The following is a 25,890-nucleotide window of genomic DNA, read 5'->3' on the forward strand; positions in this document are numbered from 1 at the left end:
GAGAGAGAGAGAGAGAGAGAGAGAGAGAGAGAGAGATTGCAGAAACACATAGTGACTTAAAAAGCTCTTTTGTACAATTGGCACTTGAAATTTCCACTCATTGTCATGCATAAGTTGAAGTAGCCTGAATGGCCAAGCTCAATGTCTCCACAGTACAAAATTTCTTTTTTTTACCAGTAGAAAGCATCACATATCAGAGAAATAGACAAGGCAAACAACTGCTAGCTGTAGGAGGAGGAAATTAATGAAATATATCTAATTTATTATAGTTTTTGATTTTGATCAGAGAATCACTCACCTTTGGCTTTCAAATATTGTGTATTTGCTTCTCCCTAGACAATACTCAAAACTCATATCAGTCAAGGGAGAAGAATTCAAGTCCAGGATCTCATAGTAACCTCTTCCCTGATGTGAATTGTCTTGGTACGGAGGCCTTGGAACCATCTTGTCTTCTCTGAAAAAACAGACAGAGTTACTTTCACCCAAACCATAGTTAGGGGAGCTATAGGGTGGCCTGGATGAGACCATGGGAACTCTGAAATTGGAGGTCCAGTGCTCAGATGCTGCAAGAGCCTCGAATCTGCACCTGCCCAATGTGCTCAATACACTGCTTGTTCTCCTCCTCAATCAGTAACTCAGGGAGTTGGTTTTGGCTTCAGGTTCTTAAAATTAAAAGCTTTCATTTTCTACTAAATTCACTATTTACACCCAAATGTTAAGAGAATGAGTTTTCCATGGGGGCTGGAAAACTCCCCAACAAACTTGCTGCTTGCAGAAGTTGAAATATGAAAAGAGGTTCTGAGTTCTTGGTTTATTATACTCTTCTTGTATCTTATTATTGCTTTGGTTATACATTACATCAAAAACACAGTTGGCATATTTCTTCTGTTTTACTCCATCAAGTTCCCTACACTTGTGTCACTACCTATATGTCATTTTTGTCATGTGTCACAGGACTTATTCACAAACACTGCCTCTCTTTATTTTTTTTTATTTTATTTATTTTTTATTTTTTATTATTTTTTTGCTATAAAGTGACACTACAACCAAGGCAACTTTTATGAAAAGAACATCTAATTGGTTACAGTTTCAGAGGCTTAGTCCATTGTTATCTTGGCAGGGAGCATGGAAGTACACATGGTACTGGAGCAGTAGTTGAGAGCTACATCCTAGTCCTCAGGCTAATAGAATTACACTGGCCCTGGCCTGGGCTTTGAAATCGCAAGGCCCACCTCCAGTGACACACTTCCTACAACAAAACCACAACTCCCAATCCTTTAAATCCTTCCAAATAATGTTACTTCTAGGTGACTAAGCTTTCAAATATATGAGCCAGGGATGGGGAGCATTCATATTTAAACCACCATACTGTTTCTTTCAAAGTTTGCCATTTTATGAGACCTAGATTATAATAACTATCTAAACTGTGACCATATTGTAGGACCTAAATCCCACCTAGGGTCATCTAGCCATGTAGGGATGGGAACTATGCACATTAGTATAGGGCAGATGTGATAACAATGCTGTTGTGAGTTACATAGTTAGTAGGAAAAAGATCAGAGAAATAGTGAGCCTGGGTAGATTGATAGGTTGTAGGTATAAACTGTACTGAAACTTTAACTCCTGTATAAAAGCAGCAAACTTTCTTGTCCAAATAGTGACACAATATGAATTTCTAATGGAGTCTTCTGAGTTTGGCCATCTATTTCTATGTAGTTAAACTCATTTCAGTACCTATGGGATTTACTTTTGAATTAGATTTTGTCTGTATTTGATATTCTTAAACTTTCTTTGTCCCTGATTAGTCTTAGGATTTATCTATTTCCTGTAACTTGAACTTTTCCAGATATATATTTAAATAGTGTCCTTCTTTTGAAAAACGAAAGATAGATGGAGAGGTAGGTAGGTAGGTAGATAGATAGATAGATAGATAGATAGATAGATAGATAGATAGGTGATAGATGATGTATGGATTGATGACAGGTAGGTAGATAGATAGGATAGATAGACACATAATAGATTGATGTTAGATAGATAGATATATAGATGATAGATGATGGATGAATTGATGATAGGAAGGTAGGTAGGTAGATAGATAGATAGATAGATAGATAGATAGATAGATAGATAGATTGTAGATAAGACTAGATGAGGAATCCTAGTGTAATTCCTTGTAAACAATTGGATGCAGAAGGCAGGAATTGTTTTTTAACTTTTTTCTCTATAATCCCCAGCAGAAAGCACTAGAGTGTATATAAAATATCTAAATATTTCTCAGAGAACATGTGTTTTAATAAACACATAATCCATGCAGGTAGGGCTACCCTCAGATGAAAGGGCCACTTCAAAAGGTGAGAGGACCAACAGGAAGCATCTGGCACGTAGATATTGCTTATAGTTTATGAAACATGTGAGTCTTCTTCTCTCCAATTAACTCCTCATTACAGCTCCACGAAGTAGGTTTGCAATCCCCATCTCCATGAAGAAAAGTTAACCAGAGAAGTATCTATTTCCCAAACTACTGGCAATATGTCGTCTAACATAATTTCTGATTTTATTCCAAATGCCTGCTTCTTATACAGTGTATCAGTTGAGGTTACTGCTGAACCAAGCAACATCAAGAAGCAAGTGAGTAGGCTTATTTCCCTTAACTTTTCAGTTTCCTATGATCTTTAAGATATGACTAGTCCTAAAACATCAGAAAGAGAAGAAAAACAAAAGATGCTTGCCCTTATTAGAGTAAAGTTGTCTCTGTAGATTGTTTTGCCAAGTCACAGGAGAGGAAGTTCCAATAGCTGACCACAGGGGATGTTGCCTCAGAATCCCTGAGTCTAACAAGGGGAAGCTAGCAGGCCAGGAGGGTATCAATGCTGATACTGGCAGACCCAAGGGACTCAACTCCCCCAACCCCTTCCCACAGAGAGGAACCTCATCTATCTCAAAGTCCATCAGTTACCTTGGGTGTAGATATTGTTATCTTATACTGGACAAGAGGACAAACAGTGAGGCAAACTGCAAGTGGCCAGGTATATGTGACCCCATATATTCCTCCATGCTAACACTTGTATTCAATGCAAATGACCTGTTCACTGGTCCACTTAACTATACTTGTAAGAGCCTGAAGACCAAAAACTGGAGGATGGAAATATGGCTCAATGAGCTCCAGTCCGGGACCTATATCAAAAGCCAGGCTATCTGCATGAGTGCTTCAGTTGATAGATGGGTACAAGTGAATCCCCAAATCTCACTGGCTAGCCTGCCTGGTTAAACCAGTGAGCCTTTATGTCAGTGTAATACTCCATCTCAAGGCAAGAAGATAGTGAGCAGTACTTCTGACTTTGGCCTCTACATTAAGGTGCTTAGAGGTCCATGTACTGGCAAACTTGTGTGAACTCATCTTGACACGTACGTAAGCCTAGCACTGTTCTTGGAACATTTCAGATATTCAATGAATGCATGTGAGAAAGAAAATGACAACATAGTCAATTTTTTGTTGGTATAGGCTCAAACCTATAAGGAGCTATTAGATATTAGTAATTTATAGAACTTGAGAGATAGCTCAGCAGTTAAGAGCACTTGCTGCTCTTTCAGAGGATCTGTCTTTTAGTCCCAGCACACACAGCAAATCATAACCATCTGTAACAATAGTTCCAAGATATCCTTTGCCTTCTTCTGAGAGTAAACAGATATACATATAGGCAAAACACTCATACACAAAAAAAATAATTTAAAATAATTTTAAACATAGTTTCAGTTTGCATAGTGTCATCATGTGAAATTTACTTATCCTTCAAATACTGGAAATCTGGCTCTTTCTCTCCATGCAGTCTTTCCTGGTCTACACAGGAAGAATGCATGGATTCCTATAACACCTTCATTTTCATGCTGTTCTTTAAGATTGATTTTTTGTGTATATGAGCGCTCTATTTATATGTATGTTTGTATGACAAAATAAGGCATCAGATCCTATTATAGATGGTTGTGTGTCACCACATGGTTTCTGGGAATTGAACTCAGGACCTCAGAAGAGCATCTAATGGTCTTAACCCCCAAGCCATCTGTCCAGCTGTCTCCCCTGCTGTTTTGTATATAGCTTCACATTGTGTTTGTTTCTGCAACCATCTTCCATCACACTTTAGTATAGGAACCTCCTTTGACCTGACTTTATGTCACTCACAGTTTAGCAGTAGGTAGGGGAAGTTTCATAAACAAAACAAAACCACAACAACAATAACAAAAACCAACCAAACCAGAAACACTGCAGATAGCTATATGCTAAATGTATACTCCCTAAATCCCCACATTGAAGTGTCAGTCCTCAATGTGACGGCGTCTAGGGTGGAGCCATTGATAATTTCTTGGGTCCTGAAATTGGAGCCTCCACAAATAAGATTGGTGTTTTTAGAAGTGGCAGCAGAGATGATGATCTCTTTTCAGCCTGTGGGGAAACAAGAAGATGGTCAACTGATAGCAGAAGAGAGCTCCAAGAACCAAATTGGTCAGCATCTTTATCTTGGACTTCTGAACCGCTAGCATAGACAAGTGCTCTGAGTGCTTAATCTGCCTCCTTTATGGTACTTTTGCAACAGCAACCTAAATGAACTGAAACTTTTCAATAGTTAATAAATGAACAACAAAAGAAGAAATGTAAATATCCAAGCTGTCTGTTGCATTTGAAGAGGCCATCAGATTGAGTTCTTTTTTGTTTCAAGGACAGCATCTATCACCAAACAGACCTTGACTGATCACTTCCCTGCCTCAAGTTATTCACTTATTTATTTTTGAGGTATGGAGGTATGGAACTCTGACTAGGCAAGTGCTCTTTGGTTTCTACCACTTGGACACTTCTACAGCCTTATAATTTTGTATTCTTTTTGGATATTAAAAATTATCTTAATCAAATGCCTAAAACCAATCATTTGTGCCTCAGACGATTGAGGAACTCTTATACCTACTTCTGATTCAAGAAATAATCTGGTAGACTTTTTTATATCCCAAGTTAAAAATTCAGTAACTTTGAATCAAGGAATACATTTACTGAAAGGGACTGTGTTGATGGCTGTTAATTTGTATGGCTGCTGTGTTCTGGTACTCAGATCTCCTCCCTGAAATTGCAACAATCCCCAACTATGCATCTCTAAATTGCAGCAACTGGGTGGAGAAGCAAACAGACCATGACTTTGAAAGCAGCTCAGACCTGTCTTTTACTGGATTTGCCATTCATTGGGCTTGCTTTTCTAATTTTGCTGACCAGAGGATATACTCATCTGTGGAGGATGGTGGTAAACTGTAATCTGGAGTTACACTCAGTCTGCACCATTTGAGCTGACTATTAGTTATTTTTGTTGCCAGCTCTCATTTTCCTTTCAGAGGAAACATCTCAGTTTTGCTTTAATGACCCCACTGACTTCCACCCTCAATTCATAGGGTTTTGTAGTTTATACTTTATCTGCATGATAGAGATTCTAGTTTCTTTCAGATCAGGCTCATGGATTCTACTCCTAATTCAGAGTTGAATTAGGTCAGTGAAAGAAAGACTCAAAAAACGTGGGTTGTTTTGTGTGTGTGTGCACGCGCTTGCCAGAATATTTTAATAATAAGGCTGAAACTGTTAGGGACCAAAATAAAGATGCTAAGACTCAAGTCAGCCTTAAAGAAGCAGAATGAAAGATATTGTGATTTGATCCTTAAATCAAAGTGACCCACAGGGAAGATATATTCTTATCTCTTATTAATTATTGAGTTTAATACCTTCTCTTTATGCTTAAGACTCTTTCTATGAAATCCTTCTGTGTGTGTGTGTGTGTGTGTGTGTGTGTGTGTGTGTTATCCTCAGAGGCCATAGGAAGATGTTGGATGTTCTGTTTTATCAGTTTCCACCTTATTCCATTGGTGTAGAATCTCTCACAAAATATAGAGCGAAGTTGACAAACTTCCAGCTACCCTCCAGTCTCTACCACACACCACTGAAAGTATAGGCCCACACAGAGCCAAGATTAGGGTTTTTGTTGTTGTTGTTGTTTTGTACAAAGGTGATTGAGATTTGAACTTGGTCCTAATGTTTGCTCAGGACTTCCTCATGAACTAGCTCTCCAATGTCTCCAATAATCACAAGCAAGCAAAAAAAAAAAAATGTTCACACCCTTCAGGTCTAATACTTTTTGTGTATGTAAGGCCCATTTAATGTGGCTTATTAAGGTGTTGCCTCCAAACACAAAAGAAAAATTAGATCCTAAGAATTTGCCTTTTAGCAAACAACCCAGGAAAGCCTAATACAGATGAATGGGGCAGTAAAACTTGAGAGATGCTGATCTGGTGAGTAAAAGTGATACCAGCAATTAAGAAAAATCCAAGGAGACACCATCTGTCACCATAGGAGCCAAAAGTAAAGAGCCCATCTTCTTTCTTGGCATGGCAGAGGGAAATATGTTTTGAAGCATCAGGAGGGATTCCCAAGTCAAATGCTATTCTGAATAAGGAACCTGTACATTCTTAAAGCACTTTACCCTGTTGTATAGGACATGATCCTGTATCTTTATTTGAGACTGCCCAGGGGTCCATCTGTTGTTCATAAATAACTAGCACTTCTTTCCACTCTAAAAATTGTCCAGGATTGGATGATAAATGTCATGGCCAATTCCTTGTTTAAGAGCAATTGGCATATGAAGGCACTTTGTCTCTCTTGTGACACACATGCACATGCACATTTATGTGTTCATTCACACATATATATACATATACTTTTAGTAATTGATACATTCTGATCAACTTGATAACTATTGAGCTCAAGTAAGTTACACTAATACCATTTTCAAATACGTTAGAACAGGGAGACTTGCCAGTGTTGACTACTGCAGCCACAGTTCTCCATTAAACTCGTCTATTAACACAAATCCTTGCATTCTTTTGATTATTTTGACTTTGCTGAAGCTACTTACAATTAAGTAAACAGGAAAAATACCTGTCTTGTGTTTCTGAGGATGACTTGTATTTCCTTGTTGCAACTTACATGCATAGTTGTTAAATATCCCAGCATGTATTATGGTTCCACACTCACATTTCTAGTGTTGGAGGAATTTAGATCAATGATTTCTGCCTAACAAGTGTTGTTTCAAGATAATTTTCCTACTGCTTGTTTGAATCTGTCCAAACACAGCTGTAAGGTCTTTCTTTCTATATTTGGAGTCGGAGTGACTGATGGCTTATATCCACCATCTGGAAGAGAAAAGTACTGAGTGGGAGAGAAGAGATAGGGATACATGGCTGGGGAGACACCATTTGAGTCTTCTCTACCCTGTATCAATGTTCTGATCTTAAATTCAGGCTGTATATGCCACTGAGTGAATGCAACACATCTGATTTTTTTTCTTTTTCCAGTATGTATGTAGTGTGTGTATGTGTGCGGGTGCGAGTGGTGTAATGTTTACAAATGTGTGGGTGCATGTGTATGTGTGCTTGTAGAGGCTCAAGGTTGATGCTAAGCGTCATCCTTAGTAACTTTCCACCTTATTCAGTGAGGCACATTGTCTCAAGTAGACCCAGAGTTTGACAATATAGCTAATCTAGCTTGCTCCAGGGATGCCCTGTCTCTGTTTTCCATATCTGCATGCCCACACAGAATTTCATGGGTTCAAGGTATCCAAACCCTCATCCTTATACTTACATAGAGAGTGCTTTAACAACAGAGCTATGTTTCTAGACCTATGTGAAATTTTTGTTAGTTTTATCACATCAAATGCCCCCATTTTAGAGTAGATTATGAATTACCCTCCCTTGAAATAAAGTAATTCCTAAAACACTTCCAAAATAGCAATATAACTGTGGCGGTTTGAGTGAAAATGGCCACCATAGGCTAGGGAGGAAGGGAGTCTCACTATTGGAAGGTTGTGGCCCTGTAGGAGTATGTGTGACCTTTTTGGAGGAAGTGTGTCACTGGGTGTGGGCTTTGGGATTTCAGAAGCGCAAGCCTGGCCCACTCTTTTTTCCTGCTGCCTGAAGATTCATATGCAGAACTCTCAGTTACCTCTCCAGTACGTCTGTCTTCACGATGTCATGCTTTCCCCCATGATGATAGTGGACTAAACCTCTGAACTGTATGGCATATTCAATTAAGTGTTTTACACATGAGACTGTGGGACAATGGACCATGCACCATGCAAGTAAACTTGGTATGGTTGAGTGTTTCCAGAGTCCCCAGCACTCAGGTACCCACCTAAGATGGTAGGCGGCTTCCTGTTCCCCGTGGCGCGAAACACAGGCCACACTTCCCACAAAGGAAATGTGACCTGTGGTCACCTATCCCAGAACAGAGTTCTCCATGACAATGAGGTGCCTAGAGGCCCTGAGGGTTTAGCCAATAAGCTTCCCTTCCTGGAAATTCCTTCCTGCAAAATATATTTAATATCTGGTCCACCCTGAGAAGGTGATGTGCACTCATTTCCCATGATGAGCAATCAATAAGCAGTTTAGAACCAAGGACTATCTCTTTCATCAAGAACAGCCATGGAGAAAGACCTTGAGTACCAAGCTGCAGCCTAAGTTTCCTGCAGAAGGCCTCTCTGCACTCTCAGACAACTGCAAGGAAGCTAAGGACTTTTTGCTGATGAGCTGAGCCAGAGTCCCCAGCTTCCCTGGCTCTGGGCTTTTTGCCATCTGTGGGCCCTCAGCTCCACTCCCAACTCTTCACAATCCAGAGGTGCCTGGATATCCAGGAGTTTGGGAGCCCCTGTCTAATTTCTGACTTCTTGGTGTGATAACTCAGCAGTAACTGGATGTCTGGGAGCTTGGGTATCCCTATATCTTATTCTGTGCTTACCAGCCCCTGAGCAATGTCTTGGTGCTTCCCTAAAGCCCAGCACCTGATAGCAGCAGCACAAGGTAAACACAGTCAAGTTTTGCCTCCCCACCAGGGCCTCTGCACCCCAATAGTGGGAATGCAGACCCCCAGAGACTCAGTTTTCATCATACACAATTTTAAACTTTTTCATTCTTATGAGTGTCTAGATGGACATTCATAAAGGTCATGCATGACTTGGTGTAATTCTTCATGCTAAAGAGCTGCATTATGTATTCCAAGCTGTTTAGCAGACCTGGTATGTCCTTGTTAAATAGTAGAGATTTCCCATTGCAATTTAGTGACAACCAAATGTGGCATTCCCATTTTTAACATGTATTCCAAAGGAGGGCATTACCACCACAGGACCAGAAGTCACTCAAGCCACTGATTTACCTAAGACCCCATTCCCATTTATAAAATGTTCATTTTTGATTTGACTATTTTATACACTTGTATCATAAATTTTAATAATTATCACACCCCATTCCCCTTCTCACCCCCTCCTTTACTGGAACTCCTCTTCTAAATGGGTCTCAGCTTTACTTTCATGTCTCCATTTTGAGAGTTGTTCACTGAGTTTGCTAAGGGTCACTTGCCTGAGTGTACATGGGTGGTCCCTCTCACTTTTTTTTTCTGTAGTATACCTTTTAGGGATTCTGTTTATTTCTACTTGAAACAGATGAATCATCATGTTGGTAGACACTCAACATAGTAAAGAATATATGTATATATATATATATATATATATATATATAAATTCAGAAAAAGTATATATGTACATACACATAAACATGCATATATTTATATTTAAACACACACATATTTATATGAATGCACACACACTATATATGTAAAGTATATATGTGTTGAAAGTCAGAAACCTGATGTAGTGGTACTATCACTGATGTGATTTGTAAATTTTTTTCCTTATTTTGCATATTACTAGAATCTTTAAATGCAAATTTTTAAAACAATAAATAAGCATTTAAAGCAAGACCTATAGTCACAAGGGAGACTAAATTCATTAGATTCTAATATTTTCATTCCATTTAATGAAGGGATGGCACTTCCTCTAAGATTTCTTACATTTAGGTTAGACTCTGAAACAAATGATCCTGATTTATAAATATATATCTTTTATTTGTCAACATTATGTATTTTATTGTTTAAGTTAAGTGTTGTTTTTAATTGCATGTTTGTTTTAGGTGAAATGTAATTTCTATAGTCATCCTAATGTATCAAGGACATGTACTGCTAAAACAGTAATTATTGCAAACATTGCAAAGCACTGTATGGGGGACAGAAAATTTATAGAACTGGCTTTCTGTATTGGTATTTGTTTTTGTGGTAAATCTTACTTGTATTTTAATTTTGCAGTGAATTAAATAACCACAAATAATATTAATAAAAAGTGGAATGTAAAATTCTTCCTATGACAGAAGAAAGATTCTAGAAACATTAATTGTATTGGACTAATGAGAACCACAGAGGAAATTTCTCAGATATTGAAAAAAAACATGAAGACAAACATCATCTAGGGACTGTCTTATTCACATTGTTTGTAGCATCACTAAGCTCAAGTGTAACTCTGCGACTATTATATGTATATACATTTGAATGAATGTGTTTTGAATAAAAGGACGATTGTGAACATTTTCTCAATTTACCAAATCTCTTGAAATTTAGAGAAAACCGTTTCTATTTTCACTGTACATGATGAAGAAAGATAAATATAAGTGTTATTTGCATGCAATGATGTACTTTCAAAACGTGGGAGGCAGAGTGATGGAATGGAAACACAAAAAAATAGATGTTTCCTCTCAATAGTACTTTGAATGATAACTTGTAGACCTTCTCAAAGCTGGGATAGGGATTCTCATGCTTAATATAGATTTTGGTGCATGGTAAGTGTTCAATAGAGGTAGTTTCTATCATTAATTGTGAAGACTTGTTCTATTACTACCCTAAACTTCTAAAGAATTTTAAAAGATTCTTAAGAATCTTTTATTTGTTTTATAAAGATTACTGAAATTGGAGAATAGTGTAAGTGTGTAGTTGAGATAGCAGAGTGTCCCTGAGAAAGTATCCATTCAAAAGAGACAATTCTGATTTTGTAATACAGATCATTGGGTCTGTCCTTAATGTGGGCTAGAACAGACACCGTGAAGAGTGTGTGGTGCATTGATAAGTTTGCCCTATGTGTCAAGTAGTGTGACTTGTTAAAAACCAACAACAAACACAAAAGGCCACTATCCTCTTGACCCCACCAAGGAGAATGTAGAGCCCAGGTCCCTTGTATGGGCAAGGAGCCTAGCCGGGCCGAAGCTCCACCCCCCAGAATAGTCCTCCAATCGGCTGCGCCGCGCCAGCCCGGCCCTTGCTTACCACGTGATGCAACCCAGCCCGCTTCCGGCGCGTCGCGGGCGGCTGACGTCCCAGGCGGGCGTCGCGTCAGGGCTGGCCGGCCGTGGAGACGGCGGTGGTGGCGGCGGCGGCGGCGATGGTAGCGGCCCCGGAGTGGGCTTGAGGGCTCATACCTCGCTTCCTCCCGCGCTTCCTCGGGGCGCCGCGGGCCCGGCTCGCTAGGCTCCCGCGCCCTCCCTTGCTGCTGCACGGGCTGACTCGGACGAGGCCCGACGCTGGCCGCCCTGACTCGCCCCGGCTCGGCCCCGGACGGCCCGGCTGCTGTGCGGAGACGAGGCCGAGTCGGTAAGAGGCGGCAGAGGGGCCTGGAGGCTGCCGGGTCCCCCGGGCCGCGCTCGCGCCCGCGTTGCTCTCGGCCGGCGTCCCGCTCCCTGCCATCCGCTGACCCCATTGTCTGCGCGCCGCCGCGCTACCCCCGCCTTCCTTCCCTTGCCGGGCCGGCGGCTGTCAACCTGCAGGTCCCGGGCTCCTGGCCAGCCGTGCCTCGGCCTTTCTTGGCTCCCCTTGACACCCCTGCGGGCCCGCCTCGTCCCCCTCCTCTGCTTAGCTTCGCGGTCTTTCCCTCTCTGCTCACTAGCTCTGTGTGTCTGTGTCTTTGCTCTCACTGTCATCTCTGCTAACTTTTACCATCCTTACATCGCAGTTCTTTTTACCGCTTTCCCTTCTGATTTCATTCCTTTTTTGTTTCCTTCTCCCTTTTCTCTCTCCCTGTTACATAGTTTCACTTTAAGGGATTGTCTTTCGTAAAAAAGTTCCTAATTCAGTTGCCTCTCTCATTCTCCCATTTCCTCACAGGAGAATCGAAGTCATTCCTGCCTTTTGAGGTGCCTCATTCCTGAGAGTCACTAGGGGATTAGATTTACAGGCTGGAAGTTTGATCTTAGGAAATGTTAGCATAACTGGCAAACTGCCTCTTCGGATTCTATTTCTGACCATTGAAGTAACAGCCTTGTATGTTGCACACTTAAAGATTTCTATTTAAAATATTTATGTTTGTTCCCATTACACCTAGTGTGTCCTGGCTATGAATCTTAACCTCACTGATGCCATGCCGGGATATTCTATAGCCCCTTAGCCACGACCTTGTAAACTTGATCCCTCATATTTTTGTAACAAGGGTTGAAGCTATTTCTTTCTTCCCTTTTCAGATTCTTAGCAAACAAACAAACAAACAAACAAAAGAACCAGGAAGGGACATTTGTAATTCTGTTTGTTGTTTTGTTTTACCTATTTTAAGCAGTGGCTAAAACATAAGATTTTTCATTTGTGTGGGGTTTATTTCTTTAGAGAGATTCTAGTGAGTAGTAATGTAAAACATGTTTTAAGCATCTCCCTCCAACAAGAGCATCTTTAGATTTCTGGTTACCAACCAGTTGTAATTTGATGAGACTGTGCTTACCAATTCAATTATTGCTTTCATTCCACTATTGATACTTTGAGAACATATGCATTTTCTTCCAATACTCAGTAGTAAAAAAAGCCTCACGTGTGCTAGGCAACCAGTGTGGCAAAAAGAACATTAAATACTTCACATGTGAATGGGATATAGAGAAGTAATGACTCCTCTGCAGTTTTGTTTTGTTTTTAAATGAGAAACTTGTTTTTTTAATTGTCATTGTGGGCACAATGTTGAGTTAATAATAGAAATCCATACTCAGAGTCTGGCATGATTTGATTATTAAATATGAAATTTAAGAAAAATCCTTTGCAACTCTTTATGTTAAAATTAACCTGTGGTGTGCTGCTGAGATAGTCTGCACTAACTATCCTGATCTTCCAGGAAGATTGGTTAGACTCCTCCCTGACACAGTGCTCGTCTGCTGCTTTCTCCGTGGTTTTGGCGTTTTCCATAGGGTTGTACATTTTAACATACTAAATGATTTCTGGAAATTAAGTGGAAGATGATTAAACAGAATTGTCTTAATTTTTAAACACACAGCATTTTCAGCCTTCCTTGGATGGATCTTTACTGAGCATGTTTTCTTTTTTTCAGTTAAGGTTTGAGGCATTTTAGCTACGAGTCTTACTAGCTTGTCTCTCCTCTTTAGCTGTTTTTTCTTTCTGCATTCCTTTTATAAATGCCCTACCAAGATTGTCTTCATGCTTCATCCTACCTATCAGTGTTGGTGATTGTTCAATTAAAAGTCTGGCAAATATTATAATGTCCCATGTGTTGTTTTGGAAATTAGTTAAATTCTGTCTGTTCCTTTAAACCATATTCCATGTGCATCTCCTGCGTTAGAATCTAACTTTCTTTTTTCCTCTTGAGGTAGTGGAAAGAAAACACTGAAGAATAGGATCTCAAGATGAGTAAAAAGCCCCCACATCGTCCCGGAATCACTTTTGAGATTGGTGCTCGTTTGGAGGCACTGGACTACTTACAGAAATGGTATGGAAGACAACAGAGTATTGACCCAAAGCACAGAATTTGTAGCTTTAATAAGTTAGTTGCAATTCTAACCATGTGTCAGTCACATAAGTATATTCATCCCTTGAATATACATACACATTGGGTTTAGGTTTAGCATTTAAATACTTCAGACATTGTACAGTGCTTTAGCTGTTTGAGATTTGAAAGTGTTTGTCTAGAGTAAAAGGCAAATAGAGAGGATGTTACCATTGAATAACTAACAGAGTTATATTGGCAGAGGTCAAGGAAGGCTAATTCAAACATTTAGCTTCCTAAAAATTTGTATAAAACCATGAAGTATTTGTTTTCTTGATGTTTACCAGATAAATATTAATGATTAGGACTTGTGCTTTCACAGGGTACATGTCCATTCTTTACTATCCTACAGAAAACCAAAATCACTACCTAACCTCCTCCTTCCTTAAAGAGCAGAACCTCAAGTCATATTGTAGCTGACTGTTGTCCTAGAAAGGCAATTCTCTGTGAATGGCGCTTTCTTCTCTTGTTCTGGTCATCTGTGGCAGGTGGTCAGTATAAACGCCCAGGGCATATCACTGACAGGTATAGGAAAGGGTGAGATGCTAGTGTTCTAGCCATGTGTCTAGGGGAGGAACAAACAGCATTCAAGGGTCACTGGCTCACAGAGCGTTAAGGATAAGGGAATGAATTGCTCCATTTGATTAGTGGATCATCACTCTGCCTTCTAGGCTAACGTCCTCTTGTTGCCATTCTTGGGCCACTGAGAGGAGCGTTTGATAGGTTCTACCTGAGAGCAATGCTACCTTTGCTTCCTTCTGACGCTCATTTGTTTTGGAGAAGGGCCTAGCATAGCTACTACAGGACTTTATTCACCACACGCTTTGACTTTTTTCTCTCACCATAGCTTTATTAAAGCCATAATGAGAGCCAGTAGGTTTGCTTCTAATCCATTTGCATTCAGTGTAATTACTGAATAGGCAATGGCAAACAAACCTTGTTTAGTCATATTATTGACTTTAGACTAGCCCTGGGCTTTTATTAACATCTAGCCTTAGACCTTAGCATGTCTATATCACTAGCCTCACTTTTGGGCTCTTCTGTAGGAGTTTTGAAGCTCTGATTAGAGCTTGAGTGCCAAGGTTATTTTGCCTCTTTCCCCCAGCTATTCACTGGGTAGTTCTTTTAAGGAACCCATTTCTTACCAGGTGGACAGTATATATAGTGTTTTCTTGAACTCGGGAAGCACCTGAAAAGTAGGCTTCATCATAGCAAGAGAGATTATAAAGCAGTGTCTAAATTTTACTAAATGTCAGCAAGGATGTGTTGGTGACAGTGCTGAAATACTCCCAACTACAAAATAATGGATTTACACCATGCAGCAAAAGATGCCAATTTATACAAGACTTGGCTTTCTTGATTGTGGTTAGCCAACATTGTTCTACTGTGAAGGTATACTATTGAATTTTTGTGAGATGAATATAAAGAACCTTTTTTTATGTGAATCTTTACTGTTTTTGTAAAGTTACTGCTTTCGTGAATAACAAGTTATTACATATTCATATATTCTCATAGGCTTCTCAGCCAACAAAGTGCCACTGAGCTAACGTCAAGCTTTGAAGAAGCACATAGTTCATGCTATAGTTCTTAGGGACACTAATGAAGCTTTAAGTGTTTTCAAAGATGATTCTTAAATGCTTTAACCTTCCTTATATATAGCCCATCACCCACTAGGTAGTATAAAATAATAAATAAAAATAAAATAAAAAAGATAAAGGGGAAGTGGACCTATTTAGAAAGATTCTTTGGAACAACTCCTGTAATACTGATTTTCCAAAGAACCCTTAAGTTTCTATTTCACATTAATGTAATTTTGACCTCAGTGTATAAGGGGTTTACTTTTCGTGGTAAAGTATCCTCTAATTCAGTGGCTGTTATATTTTGATTCAGTAATAAATTAAAAAAATATTTTTATAGAAATACTTGTTCAAACTTTATTTGAGTATACTTTAGTTTTTTTATGCTTCAGAGTATAATTGCTGAAAGGAAGTCAGAGTTGCAGCTTTTCAACAAGAGAGTCATGCTAACTAGGTTTTAATATCTACATATATTTCTAGTAAGACTAATGATGATGGCCCTATTGAGATACATTGACCAGTAGACCATGTTTACTTTTTCTTTCTCAAGACATGTACACTGAACCATATACTGTGGATTAAGGTATCACATACATGTACCTTTCTTTTTTAAAAGAAGTATTAGAGAGGCTGCAGAGATGGATCAGTTTAACCATTTAAGGAAGCTTAAGTTAACCAGTTAAACTTAAGTTAAAGCAGTTAAGGGAGCTTGCTGCTTTCCCATAGGATCTAAGTTTAATTTCCAGTACCCATGTAGAAAGGCTCACAACTGCCTATAATTCCAGCTCCAGGGTATATGAAGATGAACCACCCATGTTGTAGGTGCTGGGAAATGACCAGGTCCTTAGAGCAGCAAGTGCTCCTAACCAGTGAGCCCTTTCTCTAGCCCATTCCCCCACTTCATACACATGAATTCAAGAGGGGAGTTGAGGGGCAGAACAAGCCAAGTATAGTGATACACTTCCAGTAACTTAGGAGGCTAAAGTTGGCATACAGCAAGTTCAAGGTCAGCATAGCAGCTTAGTGTGACTACTTCAGAATAATGTGTCCAGGTTTGGGGTATTTAGCTTGTGGGGGAACACTTGCCTGGCATGTACAAAGCCTTGAGTTCAGCCTCCTATACCACCCAGTCAAACAGAAAACAGCATCAAAAGCACAAAAGTTGGTAACAGTGGAACACTCAAAATGCTAGTTAATTTGATCTGTACATACAACAGACTTTTTTATGTATAAAAGAGGAAAACATATTACTGTCCTAGTAATAAAAAGACATGCTAAATTTAGTGGGAAGAAGACTAAAGTTCCTCCTTTTAGGAATTTATAGTTTACTATAAGTTTAGGAAAATATAGTTTAATAGGAGACTTAAATCTGTTTCTTAGGAATGGGCAATTAGTACAGAGCAAGCAGTACTGGATATTAGATAGCTTCTCTTTGAGAATTCATATACACAACATAGAGATTGTTGTTTCCTGCTTTCAAAGTAAGTATGCAGGTACGTATAAAACTTATTGATGGCTTGATTGATCTGTCTGCACTAGTGATGTCTGCACTAGTGAATACAGACCTTGAGAAGTCCTTCTGCAGTCTGACATTTTTACTTTGTATTTGCGTTTGTTACCTAGATAGATCTCTTCTATACAGACTAAACCTCTGCTGAACATGGACATTTAATTTTTAAATATTTTGTCATATTATTTAAAACATTTTCTTTTACTTTATTTTCTAAACAATCTGTGTAAGTATTGTGCTAGATTAGCTAATATAATCAGCTGTTTTTAAATCATATTTTTGTATTATATTTTCCACTGTTACCTATGTCTACAACATCATAAGAATACATAAGAATACCAAACCAGCCGGGCAGTGGTGGCACACGCCTTTAATCCCAGCACTTGGGGGGCAGAGGCAGGTGGATTTCTGAGTTCGAGGCCAGCCTGTTCTACAGAATGAGTTCCAGGACAACCAGGGCTACTCAGAGAAACTGTGTCTCAAAAAGAAAACAAGTATTTTGGTATAGGAATATATTTGGAGAAAGAATGTTCATAATAAAATTATATTGGAGACACTAAGTGGATGGTTTTTAATTTATGCATTTATTTATTGATCTGGTAAGTATGGGCAAATCCTCGATTGTTTTTAAGTAATGTTGGCTGCTATTTATACAATATTTTAGGATCAAATAAACACATATCTGGACTTATTTGGAATTCTACAGTTCCAAATTTAAAACACTGACATAAATACAAGGAGACAGCTGAAAAATAAACCTTTGTGGATCTGAAGACTTCAGTGTCCAGGCTTTTAATAGACTTTAGTGTTGGCATGAGAATAATCTAGACTCACAGGACAGACACTTGAGAGTATAGTCTCTGAGATACTCATTACATCCTCCTACTCCTGCAGACTTTCCTAGATTGCAGAGCACGGGTACACACATTGACATTTAACCATGTACAGTATAGCTGATCTGTGTAAAACTGGTTTTAACAATTTAACTTCTGCCTTTTGATTAAGTTGTTATCCTGCAGTCAGTGGTTTATTTATGAGAACACACCAGACGGAGTGATATGCTATTAGTCTTACAATATTTGAAATACACTCAAAAAGTATTCAAAAGAATTCTGCTCTTCTGACTTCTTTTGGAATATTCCTATTAATTCTGTTCTAGATCTAAAGAAAAGGAAAGTGAGAGATTAAAAAGTGTGGTAATGTCTCCAATTATGAGAGTTTTCTAGAACAGTTTAAATTTGAGTTGGCAAATGCTATTCCCACACATTTGGAGGGTTTGAACTATATGGAACATTTGCAAATGTATTTAAGTTGTTCACCAACAGAATTTTAAGTGTGAAAAAATTCAAGAAGATTGTAGTAGTGACAGATACCTTCTCATTGAAAATAAATGCGTGTTTTGTAAAAAAAATAAAAGTAGCTATAAGTAGCTATAAGTGGATCTTCAGAGGTATATAGAGATGTATGTTCTCTGTTGAAGGCTGGAGAATGTCCCTGAAAAGTAGTCATCGTAATGAGTTTCAAATTTATAGGAGCATTAGGTGAATACTTTCAAGATAGAGAATCTTTAGCTGATATGAACAAAGTTTTTGTCCTTTTGCATTTGGAGTTTCTAAAGATTTTCTTTTTAATACTTGAAATATAATTACTTTGAGTCATTCACTGCCATTGAGGTTTTTTTTTTTAAACGTATTTTCTTTGGAAAGAGAAGTTATTGGAAAAAGTAAGTTTAATTAAAAGCAAGAAAATAGGTGTTGTAAATGCTTTTTTGTTAGGAGTTTTGTGTCTCTGCTTTTGTGTTTTTCTAGTAGGAGTCTTCCATGGTAGGTTTTTTTTGTTTTTGTTTTTGTTTTTTTCAAATTAAAAGCCCAGTTTCTTTTTTATCTACTTTCACCTTTTCTGAGTTGATAGATAATTTTATGTTACTTACAGATATATCTACCAGATACCTGAGATAGAAGTAAAATAGGTATGAAGAATTTATAGGTAGTTTTTCAAAACTGCTAGACACTTAGAAGAAAAAAATAAGTTCAGAAATATAGAGGAAAGCCAGTACAATTTGGAACCAAAATTTAGAGTAATGAAACATTTCAGTGATAGAAAGTTTTTATTCCAGGTGTAGTTTGATCACCAGTACAATCCATTGCCTCATATAGATTTTCAAGATTTTAGCCTATTTGCTAAATGTGCCTAGGTCAGCACTGTTCCTAACTTACACAATGGTATATGTATGTGGTATTTAAGAGCTCTCGGTTGCCTTTGTTCTTAGAATTATAATTTTAGGCAAGGCAAGTTAATTTCAGGTCTTCCACTCCAATGACCTTCCTCCTGATTTTGGATTAGAAGCCAATCTTCAAGTTGGCTATTTTGTTTCATGGCTTCTATTATAAATTTATAAAAGTATGAAGGTGAATATCATCAGGCTTGCTGTGCTTTATTTTGTGTGTGTGTGTATCTGTGTGTTGTGTATTTGATACGTGGTTTAATGGCTGTCATTATCCTACATATTCTCAGCATTCTTATTAATTTGGTCATTGTTGATGTATCATTTTCTGCATTTACTGGCTATTTACTTTGTGTGAAATAACAGAAGGCAATTTCAGACATGTTTAAATAAGAAGCAGACTATTTGCAAGAAAAAATAGACAAATTAATTTCTATATTGTCTTCACTGGTAAGAACCTGCTGTTTTTGAACCACCATAGTGATGAGTTAACCATCTAGTACATAATGCAGAATCTATAATGATTGAATAAATCATATTTATAGACTAAAACACCCAGGTTCAAGGATCCATCATTTATGACATCTTTAACTCGAGCAAGTTATTGAACCTTTGGAAGCACTGGTGACTCCACCTTTTTAAGAAAGTAGGACGAGTTTGGTATGGTATATGTAATCCCAGCACCCGGGAGACTGCGATATTCTTTTGAGATATGGCTTGTTTAGTCTGTATAGTAAGACCTAATCTCAAAAGCAAATCGTGGAAAAGTAGGATTAAAGCACACAATATACTGAAAGTGGTTAGGAGCTTAGCATGGCTCTTCCCACATGATATAGGTATGGGACAATGTACATTAACATCAAATAACGTGAAATAAGTCAATGTAAGATTGTAGAATTAATCAGTAGGGACATAAACAAATCTCACTACTGGAAGGTATCCTAAATGCTTAATATTAAAAAGAATTAGAGAGCTGCAGCCTAGAATTCCTGATTTTACTGGCACAAATTTAAAAAGTCTGGTTCTAGAAATCTGAAAAAAATTGTCCAAGGTACATGAACTTTGAATTCAGTACCAAAGAGCATCGTTTGGTGAAGGTGGAAAGTAGTTCCTTTAATACTTGTAATGTGGGAAGGTGATGGGAATAAAACTATGAGGCAGGTTGAAAGAAAAATTTCTACTGGCAAATGTCATAGGAATAAGTAGATATGCAAAAATCTGAAAATCACTGATGAGAATTTTTAGGATTCAGTGTTAGGATGTACTTTTTTAAAAGATTTATTTATTTTTATGTGTATGAGTACATTGTAGCTATACAGATGGCCATGAGTCATCATGTGGCTGCTGGGAAATGAACTCAGGACCTCTGCTCCCTCTGTCCCTGCTCGCTCCACCCTGCTTGCTCCACCCTGCTCACTGTGCCCCGCTCGCTCCTGCTTAATATACTGTAGCTGTCGGCAGATACCCCAGAAGAGGGCATCAGATCTCATCACAGAGGGTTGAGAGCCACCATGTGGTTACTGGGATCCGAATTCAGGACCTTCGGAAGAGCAGTCAGTGCTCTTACCTGCTGAGCCATCTCGCCAGCCCCAGGATGTACTTTTGATTTAAAATCTATTACTTCAGTTTCCTTGAGAATCAAGACTATTTCATGTTTTTATTCCATTTTAAATATGAACTTTAAATTGAGATTTTTGTTATCATTATTATATTTAAAGTGTGAAAAATTAGCATGCCAGTATAGTTGGGGTGAATAGGTGAGGGAATTTTGAAAATTACAAAGCATAATATAAACTTAAAGTGCTTCCAAGAAGCTAACAGTATAAAAAAACATACTAAGTTACAAGCATTTGCTATATTTCCTTTAGTTATTTGGCAAGTAACCATGTACCCCAACTGCCATAGGTAAGGCAGTTCTTATTTTTGTTCCTGGGTGTCCTGGTAGGTTTTAGATATTTTTAGTGGACATATGTTGCAAATGAAAGTTTCTGTTCACAGAACTGTTTTAGATTGCCAGTCCTTACCTCCTACAGTTTCCAAACACTTAGATTCTTCTTAACTTTTGTTTCAGGTTTCTTTATTGCTAGCCTTTAAAACTTCCCTACCTTGTCCAAAGTGATAGCTCTTTAAATACTCTTTGTGTGTATTAGTATAATACTGTCATCACTCTTTTTGCCATGGTTTTGATTTTCTTCTCTCTTTCTCTCTCATTTTCTCAAATGGATAAAAACCTATCCATTCCTAAATTACCAAAATTATAAATTTTATTATCAACATAAATAATATCATTAAAATACATAACTTGAAAACATATTAGTATATATTTTGAAAGTACCTTTGCCATTTTGTTTACATGACATTTTAAAAAAGTTTGATAGCATATTCTGGTTGTATTTAATGAGCTGTAACCTAATAATGGTTGTGAACTATGTCCTTTGGATAATGTGCAAAAGATTCATAAGTCATGTAATGAACTAGATGACAAATCAGAATGAATTCCTTAAATACAGATAATGCTTGTTTTACTGCTATTCTAAAGTGATACTTTAAAAATTAATTCATCAGACGACATTTCTGGCATAGCTGCATGTCTGTTTTCTCATGCTACTGCTCTCCAGGGACAGTTAGTAGAGCACTGATGGTAGTAGATTATCTTGTCTTCCAGAAGGTATTTGTCCATGGGTGTCTCTTTAAAATCTAATTCAATTTAGGAGTCTGTCTGAAGAAAAGTCATCTACTTCTACACCAGAGACATATTAGTTTTCAACAAAGAAATTCCCATTAGTAGATAAGACAATAGTAAAGTGAGCAAATACAGTGATATATATTTGCTAAGTGTGTGTATACATGCATATATGTATATATATACACACACATAGTAACTATATATCTAATATAGTAAGTATAAGACAAAAATAAGATCCATTTGAGCTAGGATAGAATTTCTCTCTTAGACTGCTTGTGTTCTTGTGTTTTACCAGCATTTGAGAGTTGATGCAGTTGGGAACTATTATTGTTCAGGTGCAGTTAACTTCTTTAGCCAGTATCTGGTACTTACTGAATTACAGATTTAGTCTAGAATCCATGGGCACTGTTACTTCCGAACAGTTTTATACAAGTTGGAAACCTCAGTTATAAAATTATAGTATTTATTCAAGGCAGTGAATTTCAAGAGTTTTGGGAAGACAAAATAATTTTTACTTTTGTCAGTGGTGTTTCTGTGTTTGTAACTGTAGCTTCAATTTAACTTGAATGTTAGACGATTTAGAACATGGAAAGGCTCGAGTACTAATAATCGTAAAGGCCAGTTAGTATTAGCAAAAAATTAGATTAGCAAAAAATATTTTCAAGTTAGATCATTGGTATAGTTTTATATTTTTCATTTACATTAGTCTAAATGCCTATAATTTATTTTAGAGTGAACAGTTTTTCCTCCATTTTTGGAAGTAGACTCTGTTTCCAGGCTTAAGAACAAAGGACTTAGAAAAAACAAATTAACTGAGAGCAATGCAGGCAGTTCATGAATTTTCTAAGTTAGTAAATCCCACCAGACCAGAATTTGTGTACTACTTATATTGTCTGTCTTTTGACGTGAGATTATTTCAGGGAAGGTAGATAGAGAAATCTTTGTTACTTTTCAGCAGTAGTTGATAAGGGGCCAGAGAGCTTTCCATAGTATGTTGGCTTTGAGGAGTAATTTGCTTGGTGATCTGACATTTTCTTCATTTCTTTTGGTTAAATCATTTTCTTTCTTTCTTTTTCTTTTTTTTAAATATCTTTAATCTATTTTTTACAGTCCAGTCATTATCCCCATCTTGGTCCGCCCTCCAACAGTTTCTCATCCCATTCCTCCTCTCCCTGTGCCCCTACCCTGCCAGGCCTCCCCACTCCCTGGGGCCTCAAGTTTCTCAAGGGTTAGGTGTGTCTTCTCTCTGAGGCCAGACCAGGCATTCCTCTGCTGTTTATTTGTTGGGGGCCTTGGACCTGCTCCTTTATGCTGCCTAGTTGGTGCTCAGTGTCTGAGAAATCTCAGAGGTCCAGGTTAGTTGAGACTGATGGTCTTCCAATGGTGTTGCCCTCCTCCTCAACTTCTTCCAGCTTTTTCCTAATTCAACTGTAGGGGTCTCCGGTTAAACCTTGAGATAGAGCAGCTATGGAGATTCTCTCTGTTGTCTTTCTGGCATCTTACCTGACACTATGGACTCTGAAATACTAATCTACTACTTAAATATTTTCCTGAATCATTCATAAATTTCTGAGGCTGAGCCTAATCACTATTCTTTATTCTAACAACTTTCTATGATTCAGCCTTTAAAACAAAAACATTAACACCACATCTTCCAAATTCAGGAAGAAAAAAATCTTATGTTCAATGCATAGTCAATTATAGTAAAGCATAAGTAGCATATGAAAATAATACATGCTTTAAGATAGTCATTTGTGAATATATTTGCTCAACAAACTTTTTTATACTGTGTATCAAAACATATACCATTAGTTTGGGCCATCTGGTGGAACAGAGGAATTGTTTTGCTGTATAGAGCTGTATGTGAATTGCCATAGTGTAATGTGCATCATACATGTGTTACGAAGATCTTAGCATGCCTTTTCCTTCCCAAGGTGTAACCAATGGCCCAATTAAATAGAAGTCTGTGCTCTATAGAATATAGGATCATTTCATTAGCTTGCTAGTTCAAAGCTCTAAGTTTGAAACAAGCTAACAAGTCCAGTTTCATGTCTCTCTGTTCTCTTTTATCTCCTGTACAGTTTATCATGTCAGGCCAAATGGAATATTACTTTTACCTTCAAGTGCCCTCAATTCTCAGCAGGTCAATCTTGAGGACAGATAGTGCATCTTGTTTCCCTTAATGACCTCACTCACTATGGTTTCATCCAGTGTCATAATATTTTTCAATACTGAACATTTAATTAACTGTACTTTGTGTGTATATTGTATTTGTACTTAGACTCTTAATTCTTGGAGTATCTCACCAAGTTCAATATGGACAGTGTCTCCAGGAACGTTCAATGAACTTCCCAGTGTTCTCAGAATTGCTTAAGCTTGTGAATTAAGGTTTTTTATTCACTTAGAAACTTTTCTGTGTGTGTTTTAATCATTCACACACACACACATATATATGCATACATACATGCATATATGTGCTTTGCCTCACTTTTATTGACATGGAGTGATAACTTGTATCAGTCTCTGCTTCTGCTTTCGTGTGTATTCTTTAGTCCTCAATCTTAAAGCAGATTATATTATCCATAGCATGGACAGAGAACAAGATACAGTGTATATAAAGAACAATCAACATTTAGTAAGCAAATAAAATAGTCTAATACACAACAGTATTTCTCATCCAGATCTCCAAACTGAGCTGAATGATGAAATGATAGAATTTAATTATATTTCTTCTTAAATCTATCAACAGTGTCTGCCTATTTCCCTTGTTCTCTCCTCTCTTCCTCTCCCCTTCCCTTTTCCTTTCTCCCCTCCACTTCCAAGTGCCATGGACCGAAACTGAGCCCTCATTTTTGTTAGGCAAGCCCTCTGCCACTAAGTTACCCCTTCAGTCCTACCTTTGATTTATTAGATGTTCAAGTGTATATATGTTGGACATTCTTGATAATATCAAATTTTACCTTTAACCATCAAATTTGACTAATGAAACTTGTAAAAAAAAAAGATTATAATCTTGTGCATTTGCATTTATTCTTGGCAGTAGCCTAGGTATGCATATCATTCTCTAGGCATTTTTATAAAGACTTAACATGCTGTAACGTACCCTGAAGAGGTTCCTCAAGATGTAATTTGTTCTGGCTGTTGCTTCAAGCACCCTTTCAGCCAACAGAATTTAAAATATTTTAGGAAAACCGTAAGTTGCTTAAAAATAACAGTCTAGATTTACATTATTTAAATTCATTCAGATTGTGATTTTTTTACTGTATTGAATCATGTTATGAATATATTATATATTCAAATACATATATATGCAAATATATATGTATGTATGTATGTATTTGAATCTGTTACTGTGGATTCTTTTTACTTTGAAGAATGATAGAGTTCCATACATTTAGAATTTGAAAGAACCTGAAGAGGAAAGCCAAGGATTTTGCTTAAAATTTGAGTGATGTGGTAAGTGAAATTAAAAGCTCTTACGTTTTGAAAGAGGTTTATCAGTTTTTGAACTTAAAAGATATATCTCTTCTTTGTGCTCCAGTGGCTAGTAATGTTGAAAATGTAGAGCAGCCTTCTTGAAAGTTTCCCTATATGCTATGATAATTTTCTATTTTAAAAATTAGAGCAATGAATCAAGGGGAAGACTACAACCAATGAACATTGTAGTTTTGATTTTATGTGACTGGGTAGGCATGTTTGACAGAAGTGTGTTAATCTATGTTTTATTGCCTTGATGCTTTTCAGTAACAAAATGTTTCCTAACTCACTTCTCCCCTAAGACTAGTAAGTTAGATTAGAATGAACCAACAGCCTTCATAGATCTTAAGAAACATGAAGACTGGCTGCCTTTAGCATCACTTTACTTTCTTGTTGAACACTGTTCCAGTAGCTTCTGTATTCTGGCTGTGCCAGATGCTGAGGGATATGATGAGGAACACAGCTTAGGTACACCCAGAGCTCATAGGCCTACACAGTATTCTAGCATCCTGATCCTTAGCTATATGTTGTCTCTAGACATGTTAAACATTTTGAGATAAATCTGTTTCCTGTTTGATAAGGTCAAGTGCTTTATCTTCATTTGCTGACAACAGCAAGAAGTCTTCAAGTAAGGAGCCTAATTTTGATCTAGTATTTTCCCAGCTTATTTGATGTTGGAAACCTTTTGAGACACATAAATGCGTCTGGTG

General features: G+C 37.7%; 2 protein-coding genes across 13 annotated transcripts in view; one reads left to right on the forward strand and one right to left on the reverse strand.

Annotated features, from left to right (window-relative positions):
• Tmem71 (transmembrane protein 71) overlaps nucleotides 1-11,325 on the reverse strand; it is a 69,880-nt gene extending 58,555 nt beyond the window's left edge. For all 4 annotated transcript variants that reach the window (XM_031359288.1, XM_031359291.1, XM_031359289.1 and 1 more), the window contains exons 1-2: nucleotides 11,222-11,325; nucleotides 299-454 (exon numbers count right to left, since the gene is read on the reverse strand). The gene's annotated coding sequence lies outside the window, so the exon portion shown is untranslated. The remainder of the gene's footprint in view (nucleotides 1-298; nucleotides 455-11,221) is intronic.
• The window catches only part of Phf20l1 (PHD finger protein 20 like 1), a 76,885-nt gene continuing 62,237 nt past the window's right edge, over nucleotides 11,243-25,890 (forward strand). For 3 of the 9 annotated variants that reach the window (XM_031359279.1, XM_031359281.1, XM_031359284.1), the window contains exons 1-2: nucleotides 11,418-11,545; nucleotides 13,530-13,649. In XM_031359279.1, coding sequence (XP_031215139.1) covers nucleotides 13,567-13,649 — 83 coding nt within the window. In that variant the 5' untranslated portion in view covers nucleotides 11,418-11,545; nucleotides 13,530-13,566. Of the gene's footprint in view, nucleotides 11,546-13,529; nucleotides 13,650-25,890 lie in introns of all 9 variants that reach the window. The other 6 variants (XM_031359287.1, XM_031359283.1, XM_031359282.1 and 3 more) reach the window with 6 other exon arrangements.

This window comes from Mastomys coucha, unplaced genomic scaffold, assembly GCF_008632895.1.
Source record: "Mastomys coucha isolate ucsf_1 unplaced genomic scaffold, UCSF_Mcou_1 pScaffold7, whole genome shotgun sequence".
NCBI classification, from domain to species: domain Eukaryota; kingdom Metazoa; phylum Chordata; class Mammalia; order Rodentia; family Muridae; genus Mastomys; species Mastomys coucha.